At 41.4% G+C, this 23819-nt stretch overlaps 1 protein-coding gene across 1 annotated transcript in view; it reads left to right on the top strand.

The window, feature by feature from the left end:
• Positions 1–221: 221 nt before the first annotated feature.
• LOC149811395 (protein MICRORCHIDIA 4-like) overlaps positions 222–23819 on the top strand; it is a 39262-nt gene continuing 15664 nt past the window's right edge. The window contains exons 1-6 of the mRNA XM_089992540.1: positions 222–808; positions 1824–1898; positions 2011–2045; positions 2133–2211; positions 22773–22865; positions 23189–23273. Of these exons, the coding sequence (XP_089848666.1) occupies positions 328–808; positions 1824–1898; positions 2011–2045; positions 2133–2211; positions 22773–22865; positions 23189–23273 (848 nt within the window). The 5' untranslated portion in view covers positions 222–327. The remainder of the gene's footprint in view (positions 809–1823; positions 1899–2010; positions 2046–2132; positions 2212–22772; positions 22866–23188; positions 23274–23819) is intronic.

Here is a 23819-nt window from a genome sequence, read left to right as displayed (position 1 = left end):
TGAACCCAGTCTTATACGGTAAAACACGTGTCCAAAAACCGAACCTATTTGGGAGCAGATAAAATCTGATCCGTTCGCTCTTATGTAGATCCTCTGTGAGAAAATTATACGTGTCTTTATATATATATCGCGTCTTTTTGACGTGTCCATGTGACACACGAAGAAGGCCCCACCATATCAGGCGGTGAAAGTGTAGGCGAGGGAGAAGACATTAATTTTACTGCGCCAAATTCCCCAGAACCGAAGCACCGACCAGAAGGCCTTCAATCGCTTCAGCGTACGGCAACCTCTCCTCTCTCTCTCTCTCTCTCTCTCTCTCTCTCCGCCATGACTCTGGCTTTGAAGCAAGAACTCCCAGAGCCTCTTTCCGCCATGACTCTGGCTTTGAAGCAAGAACTCCCGGAGCCTCTCGCCGCCATGACTCTGGCTTTGAAGCAAGAACTCCCGGTCTCCGACGACTTTTCGGCGTATCTCCGGCGCCCCGACGGCGTCTCCTTCATAGATCTTGATACCAGCAGCGACAGCGACGATGGCGACGGTTTCGCCGACGGCAAGCGATCTCTGTTTCCCGATGGCTCCGGTGCCCGGAAGAGGATGAAGCCCGACGTCGTCCTCCCCACAGGGTTCTTGGATCCTCTGCCGCAGGTGGGCGCGGGTTCGAGCCCTTCGGCCGCGGAGATGAGCGGCCCCGTGGTTGCGGCTGTGCCGATATCGCGGGTTCTTGCGGCGAAGCCGGCGCCCTTCCGGCAGTTCTGGAAGTCCGGCGATTATGAGGGGGGCTCGATGGTGCAGAGCGGTCCGTCTTCGGGTGAGTCGGTGACTGGCTTTTTGTGATCCCTCTTTTCTGTCTTTGTATTGGATGTTTGGATTGGTAATATCGTTTATCTTTTCCATGTTGTTATGATTTGGTTTCTGTTTGGGTTTCGAGGGTTTCTGTTGCTTTCAATCGTCTGCAATGGCGCTTGCTTTAAAATTGATGGCAAGAAGGAAAAAAAAGCTGTTTGATTTGGATAAACACAATGATAGTGATGGTAAGAAAGAAGGAAAACGATCTTATTGGTTTTCTTTTAAAAGTGATGGTAAGGAAAAAAAAAACAGCAGTTGGATTTGGATAATCGAAAGGACGGGGGATATCTTGTTGGTTGGTTTACTTGTATTATTCCAAAAGTAAGAACGGTGTTCAGAATTTACAGAGATTAAACCACTCTGAATATATGCACAAGGTAGGAGTGTGGCAATTGGCGAATTCGCGCATATATGCATCCCTTATGTTGTTTATTCTTCTTGCCTGCTTCATTGTTTATATTATTCACTGTGAAGCTCCATTATTAACTTAGTAAACAAGGAGAGATCCCTTAAATAAGATTCTGTCTCTGACCTTCAGGCTGCTGCTTCCAACCACCAATCTCTACCTGTTTCTTTTTCTGCTATTCAAAGTCTTATTCATGTGTTGTTTACAATATTAGAAATTCGACTCTTTAAACATCTATGGTTATTTCCTATTTTTTCTCAAGTTTGTTGTTTCCTAATTATTTGGTTATTTGTTCATGCGACTTACCACATAGGAGACTCTATTGCCACACTTCGTCCTTTGCCGTACACGGTTTCCTGTGGACAAAACTGTAACTAATGTTAACCAAATTAATTTGCTTTTATCATATGTGTGCTACTGGTTAAACACACTTGTTCTTCCTGTGCATATAGAAATGAGATTCCTTGCATACTCTGTTGATCTTGTTTGTGTTAAGCCTCTGATATGGAGGGATTTTTTTTTAGCAAGCTTATCCATGTCTTATCTTAGTTTTTTATATTTTTTGTTGTAGTTGGCATGGATCATGTAAGGGTCCACCCAAAGTTTCTACATTCAAACGCCACTAGTCATAAATGGGCTTTGGGAGGTAAGTCTTGAGTATTTTGAATCAATTGTTGGTAGCTTATCGTGCAAAAATAGTTACAAAGTTTTTGCCACTGGTATAAACAATTCTTCTCATCTACATATTGCTTACACAGCTTTTGCCGAGCTTTTGGACAATGCTCTTGATGAGGTACTTACTCCATACAGTCTTCTGAAACTGTTTCTTTATTGCTCGCATGTTGCCACCTTTTATTCCCCTAGTTTATTGATTTCTTAGGTACGCAATGGGGCTACACATGTTAAAGTGGATATGTTGATAAACAATAAAGATGGAAGTAAAATGCTGCTGGTTGAAGGTACACTCTTTTGTTTATTACTTTTTTTTTGGCTATGTCGATTTCCATTTCATCATCTGTGTATAGTTTGTCATGGTTTCAAAGACTAGTTCCTAGTGTTCAACTATCGCCAAGGGTACTGTATGCTATCAATTTGTTGGAGGATTATGTTTCTTTCATCCACGTGGTTTATGCCATAATGCTGTGGTTTTGAAATTTAATGCTTAGTATTTGACTGTGACTAAAAGTGTGCCGCCTGTTAAATTGTATTGTACTTCCTATATATATATATATAGTGACATATACATATATATATATTCAATATATATGTCTACGTGTCTACGTGTCTACCTATATATATATATATTGTAATACCCACTAGGGGTAAAATAGTCATTTCCTTGTAACACACATATTCCTTTTGAATATGCTTTTCTTTATTTTTTCTTTCTTTACTTTTTCCTTTTTTTACCTTATCATTTGAGGGGTCCCACCATAAAGTCGTTGGACCCCTCCAACGACTCTATGGGAGCCCCTCCTTGGGTTCCATTTTGTGTATAAATAAATGGGCATAGCCCCATGTATTTTTAAAGCTTCTTTGAAGCTATTCTCAATATATGCTCTATATTTTTTAGCTCTCTCTCTCACTTTGTGTTTGTTGCCACTTTGTGGCTTGTTGTATCTTTGACCATTAGTGGCTCTTTGCTTATGTGCTTGTGCACATTAATCTCTCTTTTGTATTTCGTGACATGGTATCATAGCCTTGGTTGTGAAAGCACTATTGGAATACACTTCCGCAAGCGTGAAGTATTTTTTATCACTCCTTTTTGTTGCTCTTCATCATTCTTCTCCGCAATGGCCGACAAGGACTCAAAGATTGATCTTTCATTCAAGTTGAATGGAACAAATTATAGGATGTGGGCGGCCGTCATGAAAAATAATCTCAAAGGTAAAAAACTTTGGGGTTATGTGTGTGGAACCATTTTGGAACCACAACTAAAGCTTACAAAGGAGGGAAATGCAGAGAAGGCCTTGAATGAAGAAGAGAAGGCCAAAGCTATTCAAGAATACCAATCTAAAATGTGAGATTGGGAGAGTGAGAATGCCAAGATATTGACATGGTTCATGAACAATGTGGAGCTCAAAATATGCGCCAATCATGCAAAATTCAAGAAAGCAAACGAAGCTTGTTTTTTCATGAAAGGTATGTACACCCAACGAGACCTTGCTAGACATTTTTTTTTGCAAGAAAAAACGACAGAAACCAAGCAAGGGGATATGAGTATTAGAGACTACTATAATGCTCTATCCTCATTATGGGATGAAATTGCCCTTCTCGAACCTCAATGGTAAGGAAGTGCTATTGCCATGAGGCAAGAGCAAATGAAAAGAGAGAGATTCTTTCAATTTATTCATGGCCTTTGTCCCGAATTTGAACCATTAAGAGGGTCCCTTCTTCGTAGGGCTTCTACCTCTCCTAGTGAAATATTAGCCGATTTATGCCAAGAAGAAACTCGCTTGGCCTTAAAAAAGGATGATGAAGTACATGCGGTCTCAAGACCGGAAAACAATGTGAGGACTTATAAACTACCTCACTTTTGAAAAAATAACAATGGTGGTGGTAGAAAAATTATTTGTCACCATTGCAATGAACCGGGTCATGTTCGATCGAATTGTCACAAGCTAAAAAGAAATGTGGCTTCCGTTGGAGAGACTCTAAGCAATTCAAATGAAGAACCAAAGAAAGATGGAGATATAAAAGACTCTATTGCACAACTTATCGAAACTCTCCAACAATTCATGAAAATCAATTCCTCCATACCTTCCACTTCCGACGTTGCAATTTCATCAATTTCAGGTCCTCTTGGATTCTTGACTCGGGTGCCTTCATATGACTTAAAATGCATCTCTTTTATCAAAACCAAGTCTTAATACTTTCAAATCTTTTGTTTCCACCACCGATGGAACATCTTGAAGAAATAGGAAACCTTCAAAAAGTTTATGGTCAAAACAAGGAGTTTTATGTTTCAAAAATAAGAATTATTCCAAAACTCAACTTAAATATTTTTTCGGTTTCTCAAATCATCGATTTTGGATGTAGTGTCTCTTTTTCACCAATCCATTGCTATATGCAGGATCTCTGATTCGAGAAGCGGATTGGGCAAGGCCATAGAAGAGGTGACCTATATTATATGGATTTTTTGTCTTTGCCATCCAAATCTTTTTGTAATCATGTTCAATATAAAGATATTGAGACTTGGCATAAGAGGCTTGGTCATCCTAGTATTTTGTAGTTGTATCTCATTCCATTCTTGGAAAAATTTTGTAATGAAAAAATATTTACTTGCAATGATTGTATCCTTGGGAAAATGCATTCGCTTTCATATTCACATAGTAATTTCGTTTCCAAAAGATCATTTGAAGTAGTGCGTTCCGATGTATGGGGACCGGCACCCGTCATATTCAAAGGAGGTTATTCATATTATGTTGTCTTCATTGATGACTGATGCAGCGAGAGCTTTGGAGCTTTCACGTCAATGGGTGCCGACGTGTTGCTGGTCTTCCAATACACGTTCAGTCGTGCAACCACAAAGAACTCAAGAAATGTTTAAAGAAGGGGATCAAATCAATCGATTCGATCAATGGTTTATTATGGGATTGATAAAAGCTACAGTGAATAAAGAAAAAGGAAGCGAGCAAATTGAAACGATTAAACTAAAACAATGAACAACTGCTGGAACGAAAGGAATAAAAAAATAAAGAAAGGGAATGAAACTAAAGCTGTTGCAGCAAAATAAGGGTACATAAATGCATATATCCCCAAAAAAAGCTGTTGTAGGCTGAACGTGACAGAAAATAAAGATTAAAGATAAAGAAACAGAAAAGTAAAAACTGTTGCAACCAAAACTGACAGAGAAAGGACTATCAGAGTAAAAAAAAGAATCAATCTCCTCCTCCTTCATGCAACCCTAAACAAGGTATTAATAGACCGTGACTGGATCTGGGTCTCGGGTCCAGTCCTTGGACCCGAGATGAACTCTGATTGCCATTGGATTTGGGGTGTCCCTGCTTGTGCCCTTTGTGCTTGTCTGGAGTAGGTACGAAATGACCTCTTCTCCGCGCCTTGGTTCAGTGATCTGGATCGGATCCACCACTTGGATCCGATCACCGATCCCATGGTGCAAATCTAGTCCACCGCCTGGGTCATGCTGTATGGATCTGGGTCCATCTTGCTCTGCATCATTCTCCCCTGTTTGGGAAGAAGTCGGCTCTGACGACTTGTTGTCTCCACAGTAAGCATATAGATCAGAGACATTGAAGATTGGCGAAATGCGCCAATCTTCAGGCAGTTCAAGGAGGTAGGCATTCAAACCTAAGCGCTGAAGGATCTTGAAAGGACCATATTCTTTAGGACTCAGTTTACTATAAGTACATACTGGGAAACACCCAGGACGCAGGTAAACCCATACTAGTTGGCCGACTTGAAACTGGACATCACGACGACCTTGGTCTACAAAGGCGTCATAAGCTTCGCGGTTCTCAATGAGTTTGGCGCGGGCTTTTCTATGTATGTCACGCATGTGCTCGACAACATCAAACGAGAAAGATTGTTAAAATAGGCCCGCGAGCCGGGGAAACCCAGTCTCCTTGGTGGGAAGAAAAACTATCTTATGACCCTTAAAGATAAATGTGTATGTGTTCCTACGGCCATCATGGATGGTTTTACGGTCAAACTGCCAAGGACATCCCAACAGGATGCGACAAGCACTCATAGGGGTCACATCACACCACACTTCATCGTGGTAATGCTCTCCCATGGAAAACCGAATTAGACAACGCAGGGTAATAGGTACCTCATTTTCTTTCTTGAACCATGTCATCTTATAAGGTTGGGACCATTTTTTCGTTTTTAGGTTCAAGGTGGATACGACACTCTGGGACACCATATTCTCGCACGCCCCGGTATCAATGATAACATCACACGCACGCCCCTCACAGTTGCACCGTGTTTTAAAAATATTATTTCGCAACCATTTTATCGGGGCCGGTTCTCGGGATGTAGTCAAAACATGACAGATGGTTAACAAATTTTTTATGCTGCCGTAGAACTCAACGCCTTTAATCTCGTCATCTCCCTCAACAAGCGACTCACCCTCGCTCACACTATCGGACGCTGACGCAACAATGCCCTCCGCCGGATGGGTGTTCTTACTCACGGTGGGACACTTAGACGCAATATGACCTAGTTCTTGACACCTAAAACAATGAACGATACTCACTGGGCTTAGCTTTGGATCTGGTGTGATACGCAGGTCCGGACTGATCGGGTTTGCTAGGGTCGACTCTAGGGGTGGACTTTGAGTCTTCTTTCCCTGGTTGGGAAACTCGACTTGGGTTGACTGGACTGATTATTACGGGATGTCTTATGTTCCTGCCTCCTTTTCAATTTTTCCTCCACATTCATGACATAACTGCTTGCCTGATCTAATGACTCGACTGCTATGTCACATGGGTGCGGGTGCAGCGCAATTTTAAATTTTTTGGACACGGGGACTCGGCTATATATATATATTAAAAAAAAGTGCAAAGACTGTGCACAACACAGTCCCCCCCCCCAATTTTTTTTTTATAAATTCTGTAGCCCAGAAAAATAAAAAAATCCAAAAAATGGACCAAAATGACCCTGGGTGCATTGATCGCACCCAGGGTCGGGTTGACCGAGTCCAAGCCGTACTCGTGTCGGTGCGTGTCGACGCGGGTGTGTCGACCTTGGAGCCGAGTCCGTGTGACATAGCTCAACTGTGATACAACTGAAGTCGTCAGAAATAGCAGGACAGAGACCAGAAATATACCTCGTGACCTGTTGGCGGGCGGTCTCCTCGATCTGTATTCGTAGGGAAAGACGATAGAACTCAGCAATGTACTTCGCTAGAGTACTGGTGCCTTGATGCATGGTCAAGTACTCCTTGTAGGCCCTCTCAGCGTGATCTGATGACACAAACTTAGACTGCATCAACCGCTGCATCTCCTCCCAAGTCGGTACGCACTCTAGTCCCTGTCGCTCCCTCGACCTATGCTCCCAACCCACCATGTCTGTGCTAGTCCTCTCAACCGAGTGGAGGCTAGAGAGACACGAGTGGTAGTCAAAGAAGAACTGCTCCGCATCGAACCAACCTGCGAACTCTGGAAGCTCCAGCTTCACCCCGTACGTGGAGGGGTGCTATGGTGCTCTCTGCTGACGGGCTTCCACCATGCCTGCGGGGTACTCGTTTTAGAAAGTATCATCGTCCCACACTGCTTCATTGTTGCAGTCCTGCTCGCTTGGCGGCTGGTGCTGATGTACTCCGACGGGTGGTCGGCGCTCAGGTCGCGCCGGTCCTTGCTGAATCTGCCTCGGTCTGGCTTGCTTGTGGGTGGGAGCCATCTGCGGCCGACGTTGGGGCACCAAGATGACAGGAGGTCCAAAGTAAGGTGGATGGGTATGTTGGGTCTCAGGCTCTAGGTGGGTAGGAACGAGGTAATATGGATCTGGATTAAGGGTCAGATTGGGCCAGGGGCAGTGGATTGGGTTTGGTATTGGGTTTTGGATCGGGGTTGTGTTAAAGACCTGGGTCGGGTAAGGGTACTGGTTTTGGGTAGTGTAGTGTTGGGATGAATCACTCGATTGGATCTGGATCGGGTCTATTCCTAAACTACTCGTCGGACCCAAATTTGGATAGGTTGGATCGATGATCGAGTTGCGGGGATAAAAGGCTTGGTTTGAACTCGATCCACGATCCATATGATTATGGGTCTGGTTTTGACCCGCCTCAAATTCAAACTGGAGCTCCATCCGGGTCCGATATGGGTTTGGGTCGGTATGAGATCCATTTTGTGGGTCAAAACTAACGGGTTGGGTCTGGTTCGGGGCGAACTGCGAACCAAACCCAACTGGGTAGGTTGGGTAAGTAGGTTCAGAACTCGGACCCGCTCCTGGGGACCCAAAGGATGGTCCACGAGACCTGAACCCGGGCCCCAAGTTCATGAACTTGGGTCTAGACCCTCTCGGATCCAGACCTGTCCACACGCCCCCCCTACTCCCGCTCGTGGGTTTGCCGCCTTACGACTCCCACACGCGTGCTCAAGGGGGAAGGTCACAACCTTCCCAGGTCAGATAAAGGAACCTGGTCCCCAGTAGTGCCCAGCGGGACGTCGAGACCCTGCAGGTCCGACCCACCTTGTGGCGCGAGCTCCCCAGCATGAGGCCACGAGCCCAGGCCTGGGACAGGACCCAGCGTAACGCTGTGGTCCTGCAGCTCAGGCCCAGCCTACGATGCAGTCGCAGGGACTCGCTGCCACGGTTGGGGTGCATTCGCACCTTGATGGTTCGGTGGGAGGGAACCCAAAACTGGGCAACCCACCGTTGTAATAGGGTCAAGTTGGAGAGGGTGTACTGGATGAAAACTGTCGCGACCTGCATCCCTGTGCAAAGTCTCTCCAACGTCTTCCCGTCGCGCCGCGAGCTGGGGTGTCAACGAGGCTGGATCGACGACGACAATATCATTGGGGTTGTTTGCGTGCGTGCCTAACTGATTCAATAGCACCGCATGCGCGTCTACTTTGGATTCAAGGCCACCCATCCACTTTTCGACCCCGTCCATACGCTTCGACAAACCGGTGATGTCCTTACGCCCGTCATACCCTCTTGAACTTTGGTCATCATGGCCATCAGCTGCGCCATTTGATCTTCGTTGCCGATCGCCTCCCATTCCTTTCCAATCGCCGGATCGCTCCTCGTCTCTTGACCCATGTCGCTGTCGAAGGAGGAAAACCCTGGGATCTGATACCACTTTGATGCAGCGAGAGCTTCATAGCTTCCACGTCAATGGGTGGCGACGTGTTGTTGGTCTTCCAATACACGTTCAGTCGTGCAACCACAAAGAACTCAAGAAATGTTGAAAGAAGGGGATCAGATCAATCGATCCGATCAATGGTTTATTATGGGACTGATAAAAGCTACAATGAATAAAGAAAAAGGAAGCGAGCAAATTGAAACGATTAAACTAAAACAATGAACAACTGCCGGAATGAAAGGAATAAAAAAATAAAGAAAGGGAATGAAAGTAAAGTTGCTGCAACATAATAAGGGTACATAAATGCAGATATCCCCCGAAAAAGCTGTTGTAGGCTGAACGTGACAAAAAAAAGATTAAAGATAAAGAAACAAAAAAGTAAAGACTTGCAACCAAAACTGACTGAGAAAGGACTATTAGAGTAAAAAACAGAATCAATCTCCACCTTCACGCAACCCTAAACAGGGTATTAATAGACCGTGAGTGGATCTGGGTCTCGGGTCCAGTCCTTGGACTCGAGATGAACTCTGATTGCCATTGGATTTGGGGTGTCCCCGCTCGTGCCCTTTGTGCTCGTCTGGAGTAGGTATGAAACGACCTCTTCTCCGCACCTCGGTTCAGTGATCCGGATTGTATCCACCACTTGGATCCGATCACCGATCCCATGGTGCAAATCCAGTCCACCGCCTGGGTCAGGCTGTATGGACCTGGGTCCATCCTGTTCTGCATCAATGTCTTTACTAGATACATATGGGTGTATTTTATTAAAAACGAATCCGATGTCTTCTATAATTTAAAAAATTTAATGTTCTTATTCAAAATCAATTTCAAAGCAACATAGCTATTTTTAGATCCGATTCCGGAGGAGAATACATGTCAAAAGAATTTCAAAACTATCTTAAACTCAATGGAATTATACATCAAAGGTCTTGTCCAAAAACTCTTCAACAAAATGGTCTTGTTGAGAGGAAGCATAGGCATCTCATTGAAACAACGACTCTTCTTGTTTCAAAAGGTGTTCCAAAGAATTTTTGGGCGGAAGCTATTCTTACAACAACTTATCTCATAAATCGAATGCCTTCCTCATTAAAAAATATTTTTTCTTTCAAAAAATTGTTCAAAATATATCTGGATTTTAAGAGATTAAGAATTTTTGGTTGTAAGTGCTGTGTTCTTTTTCAAGGCCAAGATAAATTATCACCAAAAGCTCTTGAATGTGCTTTTATTGGCTATAGTGAAAAAAAGAAGGTTATAGGTGTTATGATATACAAAACAATAAACTCTATGTTTCAAGAAATGCGACATTTCTTGAAGAACAAAATTGTTTTGAAATTCAAAAATCTAAAGAAGTTGATTACTCTTTTCTATTTGATTTAGTACCTAGAACTAAGTCTAACAATGATTTAATTTGTGATAATGCTTATGATAATCAAAATGATGATTTGTCACCCTTAATTGATGATTCTCACAATGAGAATTCTAATGATATTTATGTTTATACTCGGCATGAGGGAAATGAACATCAAAATGCTTTTTGATAGATATTCTCAAGATCTCTCCTTAGAAGAACAAGTTGAAGAAACCCAACTTAGGCGATCCTTTAGAAATAGTAGACCTCCTCAAAAGTTTGTGCCATATGATTCTTTTTCTTCGACATATACAACTTGCCTATTGATTATACATTCATATGATGAACCTTCCAATTTTAATGAGGTTATGCATCATTCACATTGGATTGACGTTATGACACTTGAATTAGAAGTTTTTAAGAAGGCAAACACTTGGATCATAGTAAGTCAACCATTAGGTAAAAAGGCTATTGGTGTAGATGGGTGTATAAGGTTAAAACTAAGAGTGATGAAACATTAGAAAGATACAAAGCGAGGTTAGTTGCGAAAGGATACACTCAAGAATATGGAATTGATTATGAGGAATCCTTTGCTCTGGTAGCTAGGATGACAAACTTTAATTGCTTTAACATCTATTAAATAATGGCCTATCTATCAACTTGATGTTAAAAATATCTTTTTAAATGATTTTTTTTGTAAAGAAGTGTTTATGGATCCTCCGCCGGGTCTTGAGATTGGTAAAGAGAATGTTCTAAAACTTAGCAAAGCACTTTATGGTCTAAAACAAGCTTCAAAAGCTTGGTATGATTTATTTAGCAAAATAGTTCTTGCTAATGGTTTTTTATCTTGTTATATTGATACTGCTTTATTTGTTAAGACCAGAGTTACCGGAAGCTCCTATGTAATAGGGGAAGCGTGCTTTCTTGATACGCGTTTTGGAAGCGCGAAACGTCGTGCTTTCGAAATGCGTGGGGAAGTGTCTCTTTTTTTGGGGAAGTGCACTTCCCTTTTATGGGAAGCGTTTCCCTTTTATGGGAAACACACTTTCCTTTTATGGGAAACACACTTCCCATTTATGGGAAGCACGCTTCCCCCTCGCTTCCCTCTTTCTTTTTTCATTTTTTTTCATTTTTTTCTTCTTTTTTCGCTTCCCCCTCGGTTCCTAGGTTGCTTCCGGTTCGCTTCCTAGGTCGCATCCGGTTCGCTTCATAGGTCTTCCGAGACGGTTTATGATTCACTTCTAAGTCGTCCCATGCTTCTCGCTTCCTAAAATTTTGAAAGTGCCTCGCTTCCCGCTTTCGCTTCCCGTATCACTTCCCGCATCCTCGACTAACAACCATGGTTAAGACTACAGGAGATCATATAACTATCTATTGTTATACATGGATGATATGATCATCACTGAAAACGATAAAAAAGACATTGCCCTTATTAAAAATATTCTCAAAGTAAATTTTGATATGTTTGATCTTGGTTTTCTAAGGTATTTTCTAAGGATTGAAGTGACATACTCTCCAAGGGGATATGTTCTATATCAAATAAAGCTTGCATCCGACGCTATTGCTTGGTCTGGTCTAACTGATGACAAGAAAGTGGAGACTCCATAAATAATCAACGCCAAGATGAGAGCCAATGATGAAATTCCTTTAGCAGATCCCACTCCTTATCGTTAGCTGATTGGTTTACTCACATACTTGTCTATCACAAGGCCAGATATTACTCATGCTGTTCACAGTGCAAGTCAATTTCAGACGGCTCCTACTTCAATTCACATGGTGGCAGTTATAAGGATTATTAAATATTTAAAAGGCACCATCACAAAAGGACTATTCTTATCCTCCTCTTTGTCTCAATGATCGTATTTCTACAACAGGTTACTGTCTATGTCACAGGGACTCGACAAAACAAGTGCCTCACCCGCGTCGACGCAACGCGGGTGCGCGTGCGGTAAACGCACCCAGGGTCATTTTCGTCCACTTTTGGGCGTTAAAAAAAAATTCCACGATGAAAAGGAGGATTTGGGCAATTTTTTTTTTGCCCTAATCTCTCCTCTCCTCTCCAGCTCAGCTTGAGCTCTCTCCTACCGACGCCTCGACACCACCTCCTAGGCTCCTCCTCTCCTTTCGCAAGTACGTACCCTCTCTTGCTCTCTTCTTGTGTCGGCAGGGGAGGGGCCGAGCCCCCCTCACTCTCTTGTTGGGTCGGCAGGGGAGGGGCCGAGCCCCCCCTTCCCTTGTCGCTCTCTTGTTGGGTCGGCAGGGAAGGGGCCGAGCCCCCCCACCCCCTCTCGCTCTCTTGTTGGGTCGATAGTGGAGGGGCTGAGCCCCCCCTGCTCCCTCTGTTTTCGGCAGGGGAGGGGCCACACCCCTCCCTGTTTTCGGCAGGGCAGGGGCCGAGCCCCCCCTCTCGCTCTCTTGTTGGGTCGGCAGGGGAGCCCCTCCCCCCTCTCGCTCTCTTGTTGGGTCGACAGGGGAGGGGCCGAGCCCCTCCCTGTTTTTGGCAGGGGAGGGGCCGAGACCCCCCTCTCGCTGTCTTGTTGGGTCGACAGGGGAGCCCCTCCCCCCTCTCGCTCTCTTGTTGGGTCAACAGGGGAGGGGCTGAGCCCCCCATGCTCCTTCTGTTTTCGGCAGGGGAGGGGGTCGACCCCCCGTCCCTGCTCCCTCTTATTTCAGGGGAGGGGCTGAGTCCCTCCCTGTTTTTGGCAGGGGAGGGGCATATCCCCCTCCTTGCTCCTGATTTTATATATATTTTTATATCAAGATAATGTCTGTATAATTGATTTGAAATTTTGAATGTATTTTTTTTGGATAAAAATGACGGATAAATGGAAAGGACTTGCATCATCCTCATCCCAACATGTGAGTTCTGCTGCTAGTTTTGCTGATAGTTGTAGTGGGATTGATAATGTGGGGCCACTATGGGTACATGTAGATAAACTTGCAAAAACGGGAGAAGGAGGTGGTGGAAACAAGAGATTTTGATGCAAGCTTTGCAAAAGAGATTTTGTTGGGTCTTACACATGAGTGAATGTTCATTTGTTGAAGATACCAGGACATGGCATTTCAGGATGCAGAAAAGTTGACGAGGCAATGCGAAGACAATACAAGAAAATACAAGAAGAATATGAGAAGAGAAAAGCAATGACCGATTCTTCTGCAGTTAGTGTGTCATTTTGCAAGCCACTAAGAAGATGCTGAAAAAAAGAAAAGTCAGTGTAGGAGGTAGATGAACGATACACGCATCATTCAATACATATGGGAGAGAAGAATTGGATAGAAAAGTTGGGAGGTATTTTTATTGTAGTTCACTCCCATTTAATGCGACTAAAAATCCTTATTTGAAGGATTTAGTAACATCCTTGGAAAATTGTAATTTCAGTGGCTATGTGGCTCCAAGTTCAGAAAAAATACGAACCACCCTTCTTGCAAAAGAGAGGGCAAATATGGAGAGGTTGTTGGAGATTAAAAAATATTCATGGGAGCAAAATGAAGTTTCTATTGTGTCTGATGGATGGACAAATATTCAAAGGCGTCCACTGATCAATTTCATTGCTTGTTCGCTTAGCGACTCAATATTCTTGAAAGTAGTTGATGCATCTGGGGAATATAAAAATGCAGAGTATTTGAATGGATTGTTTATAGAAGTTATAAAAGAAGTGGGTGATTAGAATGTGGTACAAATCATTACAGATAACACACCAATTTGTAAAAGTGCAACGTTGAGTTTGAAGAGTGAGTACCCTCATATTTTTTGGATTTCTTGTGTAGCACACCGCTTAAATCTGGCCCTAAAGAGCATATGCAACCCTAAAGAAGAAGAAAATTCACAAGCATATGCTTTATGCTCATGGATTGAAGATTTAGAAAGAAATGTCAAAAGCATTCAAAATTTTGTTGTTAACCACCATCGTGCTAATGTTATATTTAATAGGCATTCTGACTCGAAATTATTGAAGGTCGCTGAAACACGTTTTGCATCCATCATTGTGATGGTGAAGAGGATTAAAAAAGTGAAGAATGCTTTGATTAACATGGTGACTGGTGAAAATTGAACATTCTATCGTGCTGATGATGATGTCAAGGCTCAAGAAATTAAGAAATTCATTGTTGATGATGAGTTTTGAGACAAAGTAGTATACTTTCTTCAATTTACCCAACCTATTTGAGAAATGTTGAGAGAAGTTGATAAGGATGAGCCCATGCTTCACAGAGTTTATGAAATATAGGATAATATGATTGAAAAAATACAAGCTGTTGTTTTCAAGCATGAAGAAAAAAATCCTGCATTGGATGATTCAAATTCTTTTAATCATATTCATTCAATTTTAGTCAGAAGATGGGATAAGAGCAACACTCCTTGCATTGCATGACACATTCTCTTAATCCAAAATATTATGCAAATAAGTGGCGGGCTGGTGGTATTGGTCGTGTCCCTCCAAATTTAGACCCAGAGCTATCAAGACATAGAAATATGTGTATGACAAGACTTTTTCCAAAAACATATCTTCTACATCAAGTCGCACAAGAGTTTGAAAAATTTTTATCTTCGAGATTATATGGACCGGCATTATTCGCGAGCGAAGAGGATAATATAGATCCTATCACTTGGTGGTATCGCTAGCGCAGCCTGCTAGTTCATCTTGTTGTGAAAGAAATTGGAGCACATATTTTCAAATTCACAACATGAAGAGAAACAAACTCACCAGCAAGCGTGCAGAGGATTTAGTATATGTTCATTCAAATCTTCGATTACTTTCGCGAACCAATGGTGAATACATGTACTAATTTGCTCTCTTAGTTATTTGATTATTTTTTAGTTTTCATTTAAATATACTTGTATTGTATTTAACATTTTCAAATTGGGTTTGTAACGCAGACAAGGAACATCCAAATTTTGGGATGTAAACCCAGAAGAGTGTGACTTTGAGGGAGAACATGATTTCAACATAACAAACATGGATTTAGCTGAGCCCAGTATTCCTTCTAATGACGCATTTGATGATGAAGAAGAAAATTATTAAGATCAATTACTTCATCATGCTATACTTTGGTATGTAATTTATTTCTTTTCTGCTTTACTTATTTGATTGATATTTAGGTTGATTTATGTAATTGATTTACTTATTTGATTGATATTTAGGTTGATATATTGCATGAATGATGATTGATGAATGATATTATGACAATGTTAACTTTTAAAACTTTAAAATTATATATATATATATATATATATATGTATGTATTTTTTTTTACATTTTTGCCCTTGCCGAACCCTAGGTTTTTGAAAGTGCCGAACTTGCACCCGCACCCGCACCCGCACCCGCACCCGCACCCGCACCCGCACCCATGTGACATAGGTTACTGTGTATTTCTTGGAGATGAAAGAAACAACAGAAAGTTTCTCTTTCTTTCCCGGAGGCTGAGTACCGGGCGATAGCCACCACTACCACTGAACTTATCTGGTTGAGAAGTCTACTCAAAGATATGTGCGTTTTTTTCTCTACTCCTTCGAAGCTGTGTTGTGACAACAAGAGTGCTATTTACATTGCTAGCAATTACACTTTTCATGAACGAACATAGCACGTATAGATGGATTGCCACTATGTTCGCTATGAATTCTTAATGGGTACCATTCAACTACCCTATGTTGCTTCTGAGTGTCAACTAGCGGACTTCTTCACCAAAGCTTTGCCATCGCCTCGCTTCTACTTTCTCTTTAGCAAACTCACCGTGTGTTTGAAGGGGGGGGGGTGTTAAATTGTATTGTACTTCATATATATATATACACACACATGTATATATATATTCAATATATATGTCTGTGTCTACCTATATATATATATACCCACTAGGGGTAAAATACGAAAAAGGTGAATAGTGTTTCGGGTCTGGATCCTGTACCAGACCCGAATTCCATTTCTGTACAAGTTTGTTTTTATTTGTATCCGGGTTCGGATAATACACCAGACCCGACCCGAACCACTGTGTACACTTAAGTGTATTTATATTAACATTAGGTCACGATTTCTCCTAGGAAGAAATCGTGAGCCGCAACCCTCTTCTCGTAACTTTTTTTCGTCTCTCTCTCTCTCGTTTTCTCAATGCAGGAAAAAAGGTGGAATTCTAAGATGGTATCAGAGCAGAGATCTGCCTAAGGGCCGGAAAGGGTTCTCGTGAGGTGCGACTCAGCTTCTTCTTCTTCTTTCAGCCAGCCACCTTCATCTCCTTCAGTCGAACCCATCAACAGCTCCTTCAGCGAGTCCTCTCCATCTTCAGCCGAGCTCATCAACAACCTCTTCAGCGAGTCCTCTCCATCTTCTTCAGCTGAACCCATCAACAGCCAATCTGAAGCCCTCATCTCTTCTAAACAAGTTCTGATATTCAATCAAAATTTTATTTTATTTTACCCCTTATCTACTCTTCTTCTTTTCTCCTCTTCTTCCCTCATTCTTCTTCTCTTTTCTGAATTATACTGAGCACCCACACCTCAAGTGGGTCTCTCTTTCTCTCTTGGATCTGAGGCTCACGTGAATTCTGTTCACGCTAATCCAAACCGTAACGTGAGTGGCTGTGTTTCACATGAATCGCTGAAATCGACTCACGTGAAACACCATACCAATCACGATTCTTGTTTCTTTCATTGATATTGCCTGTTCGATCTTCTTGGGTCCGCCCTTCTTCTCGTACTTGCACATTCAAATATATGTTTACTGTTCTGATTCTTATTTCTGCAAATATATTTAACGTGTGAAGGTGTTTTTCACACATCGTTGAATAGCAGTTCTCACAAGTTGAACCTGCGTTCCTGCATCCTCTGACTGATTCTGTCCATTTACGACCTATTTTCACCCAAAAAAAAGGAAGGTTAGAATTTTTGTGGAAACTTCAGTTGTTTCTAATTCTCAATGGATTCTTATCACTCTCAATCAAACCTTTCTTCAAGTTTTCTCAACCAGCTTGTTTCTGAAAAGTTAAACACCTCAAATTTCTTGATTTGGAAGAGACAAATTATTCCTTTCATAAGGAGTCAAGGCCTCTTAGGTCACCTGGATGGAACCACTTCAGTCCCACCCGAATTTATCCCGAGAGAAGAAAAAGATGACCAAGGGGTGAGTTCAATCATGTTTGTCAAAAATGTTGAATTTCTCAATTGGGAAAGGAAAGATCAATCAATTGTTGCATACATCACATCAACTCTGTCTCAAGAGATTCTCGTTGCCATTCCTGACAACTGTACAATGCTACAACTCTGGGAATGATTGGTTCAGACGTATTCGCAGGTTTCTCAAGCAAGAGTGGTTTTTCTAAAAAGGGAATTTCAATTGCTAAGAAAAAATTCTATGACCATCATGGAATATTTGAACAAGATAAAGATTATCACAGACCAACTTGCAGTTATAGGGTGTGCCGTTAGTGATAATGACATGGTGCAACAAACTCTGAGTGGATTGAGATCTGACTACAATATGATAGTTACATCACTACTGTGCCTTCCTGTTCTTCCCACCTTCGATGAGTTATGAGCCAAATTGATCCAGTATGAGATGACTCTGAAGGGATTCTCTGAAGAAACTCATAATCATCCAAATACTCAAGAAGTTTTGACTATAGGAGTGACTTATGGTAGAGGACGGGGACGAGGAGGACAAGGGCGAAATGGACACGAAGGGCGTGGTTTGCTTCCCACTCCAAACATGTCAGCTCATGCGTAGGGACCAAGATCTATTCCTACTTGCTTCTTTTGTAACAAGAAGGGGCATATCAAGGCGAATTGTTGGCATAATCCAGAGAATAAAGGAAAGGGGCCGCAGACAGAAACCAAAAGAAAGTTCACAATACCAGAGACAGTGGAGAGATTAAAGATTTGTTGATATCGGCCTTGTCAGAGTTAAAATTAAAGCAGAGTGATGAAGACACATGGTTTGTCGATTCAGGGGCAGCAACTCATGTAACCGGCGATGCAGGTAAAATTTCTAACCCCATTCCTTATTTCGGAAAAAATAAGATTGTCACTAGAGACGGATCCCACCATCCTGTTTCTCATGTTGGAAAAACTGTCATTCTCGTGTCACATTCCACTCTTACCCTTTCTGATGTTCTTCGTGCTCCTGACATTAAGAAAAATATTGTCTCCATCTCTAAACTTATTGATGATAATAATGCTTCAGTTGAATTCACTCCCTTCTCTGCGCAGGTCAAGGACCTACGCACGAGGGAAACATTCGCTGAAGGAAAGAGACAAGGCAACATGTATGTCTTTGAAGAAGCCCCATGTCATGATGTTCGCCCTGCTTACCTGATTTCGAAGCCTTCATTAGAGTCGTGTTCATCCTCTTCTTCCAGTGTTTTTAGTATCTTTGAATGTAATAAGCCATTCTTATGGCATAGTCGGTTAGGACATTGTGGGAGTCATTTTATTGAGAAACTTGTTTCCAATAATCTCATTCCAAAAGTAAGTCTTACTGGGGATGAGAGTAGTCATAAATGTTCTAGTTGTCTTTCATGTAAGAGTCATGTATTGCTTTTTCATTCCATTAATAAGAGAGCTTCAAAACCTTTTGAGATTATTTGTTCTGATGTGTGGGGACCTGCCCCAATTGTCTCCGGGTCTGGAAGGAAATATTATCTAATCTTTGTTGATAGTTATTCTCGATACACTTGGATATATTTCATAAAAAATAAGTCAGAAGTCTTCTCTTTGTTTCAAAATTTCCTTTCCTTGGTCAAAAATCAATTTTCTGAGTCAATTCAATTTTTCCAATGTGATGGAGGTGGGGAATTCTCATCCCGTGATTTTATTTTTTTTCTTCGAAATAACGGAATAGGAAGGAGGGTGTCCTGTCCTCACACTCCTCAACAAAATGACATTGCTGAACGAAAACATAGACATATTGTTGAAAGTGCCACGAGTATGCTTCATGACAACAATCTTCCCATCAACCTATAGACAAAAGCTTTTCATTCTGCCGTGCATGTGATAAATAAACTGCCCATGGTTGTTCTGGAAAATAAGTCTCCTTATCACTGTCTCTTTGGAGCTCATCCTAGTTATCATGATCTGCGTGTTTTTGGATGTGTTTGCTATGTGCATATTGATCGGTTCCTGAGAAACAAGTTTCAAGACAAGACCCAGAAGTGTAGGTTTGTGGGATACGCAGATGACTACAAAGCATATCGGTGTTATGATCCCACCAACAAACGTATCAGAATCTCAAGAAATGTTTTCTTTGTTGAACAAAATTTTGATGACAGAGCTGCTGCAACGAATATACCAACTGAAGTTTATTATCCTTAGTTGAGTTCAGAACTTTTTGTTGGCTCCAATGAAGCATGTTCATCAGATTGTGTGCAGCAAGAAGAAGAGATGTCTGAGAACACTGAGACGTCGGGGCCACAGAATTCAGAGAAAGTACCGGGCAGATACAAAGGCATTGTCTATTTTAGACAGAGACCGACAACATCAAGCCATTCAGATCATGTCTCAGTCAGCAATTCGAATCCTTCTCACACTCTTGAGGTCAGAAAATCAAGCTGTATACGACATCTCATTGACAGGTGGGTTAGCTATAACAACTTCTCCTTAGATCTTCAACTCTTTTTAACTGCTCTCAATAAGGAAGATGAGCCCACTATGTACTATCAGGCAACCACTTCTACCAAGTGGGTAGAAGCCATGAATGATGAAATGCAAGCTTTGCATGAATGTGGAACCTGAGAAGTTGTTCCCCGACCACCTGACAAAAATGTTGTCGGATGTAAATGGGTCTACAAGATAAAGTATAAGCCAGATGGAACCATCGAACGATACAAGGCAAGGCTCGTGGTAAAAGGATTCACTCAAGAAGCAGGGCAAGACTATGATGAGACCTTTAGTCCAGTTGTAAGAATGGGAACAATTCGAATTATTATTTCTCGGGCTGTTGAACATGGATGTAAGTTGAGTCAGCTTGATGTAAAAAATGCTTTCTTGCATGGGGACTTGAAGGAGGAAGTGTACATGGAGCAACCCTCTGGATATCAAGAACAAAATTGTAAAACTCATGTGTGCAGGTTAAAAAGAGCTATCTATGGTCTGAAGCAAGCATCTCGCTCTTGGTTTGACAGCTTCTCACTAGAGATTCAGAAACATGGATTTTCACGTTCCATGCTGGACCACTCATTGTTTATTTTCAGAAGTCAGACTGTGACTACTTTGTTATTGATATATGTCGATGATATTGTTATCACAGGAAACTCTGCGACCCACATTCAAGAAGTAAAAGACTTACTAGGTCAGAGGTTCAAAATGAAAGATCTTGGAGCTCTACGCTATTTTCTTGGTGTAGAAATTGATAATCAGGCTTATGGTTTGACACTCACTCAGCACAAGTACACCGTAAATGTTCTCAGCAAGGCAGGCATGAAAGACTGCAAACCTCTCGGAACTCCGAGCGTGCTTCATCAAAAACTTAGCGCTCATGATGGAAATCTGTGTGATGACCCCACCAGGTATCGAAGCATAATAGGAATGTTATAGTACCTCACATTCACTACACCTGATATTGTTTATTCAGTCAATCAAGTGTCTCAATTTATGCATGCGCCACGTACTGGACATATGGAAGCCATCAAGAGAATCCTTAGATATCTGAAAGGGACTATTGGGGATGGATTGACATACTCACCACAACCATATGACAAAGATGATCATAGACTCACTGCATATTGTGATGCAGACTGGGCAGGAGATCCTGATGAATGAAAATCTACATCAGGACATTGTGTCTTCATTGGGAGAAATTTAGTCTCCTGGAGCAGTAGAAAGCAAAAGGCTATCGCTAGATTGAGTACAGGAGCTGAGTATAGATCTATGGCTACTGTTAGTGCCGAAGTCACATGGATCAGACATTTACTGACTGAAGTAGGAGAAAAGATCTCCCTCACTATCTTGCTATGTGACAACCAAAGTGCTATAAACATGTCATTGAATCCAGTACATCACAGTCGTGCTAAGCACATTGAGATTGACCAACACTTTGTGAGACAGAAAGTTGAAGAAAAAGAGATTGAGCCTGAGTTCGTCAATACTGAAAGACAAGTTGCAGACCTATTTACGAAAGGGTTAACCAAGTATCGTTTTTGGTCGCTTAAAGGCAAGTTGTGCATGGTCCATAACCATGATCAACTTGAGGGGGGGGGGGTGAAAAAGGTGAATAGTGTTTCGGGTCTGGATCCTGTACCAGACCCAAATTCCATTTCTGTACAAGTCTGTTTTTATTGTATGTTTTTATTTGTATCCGGGTTTGGATAATACACCGACCCGACCCGAACCACTGTGTACACTTAAGTGTATTTATATTAACATTAGGTCACGATTTCTCCTAGGAAGAAATCGTGAGCCGCAACCCCCTTCTCGTAACTTTTTCTCTCTCTTTCTCTCTCTCTCTCTCTCTCGTTTTCTCAATGCAGGAAAGAAGGTGGGATTCTAAGAAAATAGTCATTTCCTTGTAACACACATATTCCTTTTGAATATGCTTTTCCTTATCCTTTTCTTTATTTTTCTTTTTCTTTTTCTTTTTTCTTTATTTACTTTTTCCTTTTTCCACCTTATCATTGGAGGGGTCCCACCATAAAGTCGTTGGACCCCTCCAATGACTCTATGGAAGCCTCTCCTTGGGTCCTTTTGTGTATAAATAAAGGGGCATAGCCCCATGTATTCCTTAAGCTTCTTTGAAGCTATTCTCAATAGATGCTCTATATTTTTAGCTCTCTCTCTCTCGCTTTGTGTTTGTTGCCACTTTGTGGCTTCTTGTATCTTTGCCCATTAGTGGCTCTTTGCTTGTGTGCTTGTGCACATTAATCTTTCTCTTTTGTATTTTGTGACACCACCAGCTTGTTAAGAGGATCATGTTTCTCTCAGGGTATCAAAGTTTAACGTTTAGGATTTATGTTAGAAAGGGTGTGTGATCAACTTGTTGGAACTTGTGCTTTTCTTGCATCACATTTACTTTTGTCATATTTGGACATGCCCTCTTACAATTGTTTGTGGATGTCTTTATGAACGTTGTTGCTGTTGCCTATCTAAAAGGCCAATTTAGCTTTTATAGGCCTTAAATATGTTCTATGGATCTAGCTCTGGATGACATTCCTTTGTTATCCTATGATCTTTGGCATTGTTTCCTGTTTGTTTTAAGTACAATTATACTGCTTCTAGGTGCATTATTTTACTTAATACTTTTGGTTATGGATAATGTCTGAGATAAGTAGGTAGAATGCATCAGTTTTGTTCAATAACGTGTAAAAGTGTGCAGGACCCTGGCTCTAGCCAACTAGACTTGCTCCATGTTGAGCACAACATGTTTTAAGGTGGTTAATATTCTCAATTTACTATACATTTTTCTTCCCTTTTTTTACATATGCAGATGATGGTGGTGGCATGGATCCAGACAGAATGAGGCAGTGCATGTCACTTGGTTATTCAGCAAAGAGCAAATTAGCGAATACAATTGGACAATGTGAGCTATTACTTTTATTGAATCATTCATGTTGTGTATCTCTTAGTATAGGGTTCTCAAAAAAAATCTCTGGACCAAATAGTATCGGTCGGTATAAGCCATTTTTCTCAAAACACATTTAAAAAATTTATATATATATATATACATATATTATTGAGTGTCTTTCGGTTGGCTTTATATATATATATATTCTTGTAAAACTTATTTTCTGTCTTTTTAGTTTCATAATTTGTCTCAGTTAAAAAATTATCAAGAAGTCTTCTATGCTGAGTGCATAAATCTAGATGTGCTTGCTGATCAAATCTTATCTTTGATGTGCTTAGATGGAAATGGTTTCAAAACAAGTACCATGAGGCTTGGAGCAGATGTAATTGTTTTCTCTCGTTGTCCCGATGAGGATGGAAAGAGGTTTGGTTTCTAAAGCATGCAGTATAAGCTCTCCTTGTAGTGGTCTTTTTACATGATTTTTTATTTCATTTAATGATGAGATCATCATCATCATCATCATCATCATCATCATCTCCTTCATTGTTCAATCGGCATTGATGCAATAGCACAAGCCTCTGTATCTACAACCGTGCCAACATAATGATAAGACCTAGTGAGAAAAGAACATGCTTCCTGAGTTCTTCAGAAGTATATAGACATTTGTATTGGTGATTTTTATTTTACTTATTCTGTTAACTAAAATTTATGTCTTGGCTATGATTTACTTTTTCCACCATGGTCTCCCCTTTGATCATAAGGCAGAAAGTTATCCCTTTGAGTTGGGCCATTTAGAAAGAGTGACCTTCAAAAAGCTTCCACGTGGAATAACTCTCTTCTCTTGCATTAAAGTTTCATTTGTAGATGGCAATTAGTTATTGATGTTATCAGTTGACTATATCTCGGCATGGTAAATCTTGGAATATTCTAGGTTCTTTAATAATACAGAAGAATAGTTTTTCAGTATGC

The sequence above is a fragment of the Nuphar pumila genome, chromosome 17, assembly GCF_984573655.1.
Source record: "Nuphar pumila chromosome 17, dmNupPumi1.hap1.1, whole genome shotgun sequence".
NCBI lineage: Eukaryota > Viridiplantae > Streptophyta > Magnoliopsida > Nymphaeales > Nymphaeaceae > Nuphar > Nuphar pumila.
Note: the sequence above shows the minus strand (reverse complement) of the source record. Positions and strands in the feature narration are given on the sequence as shown.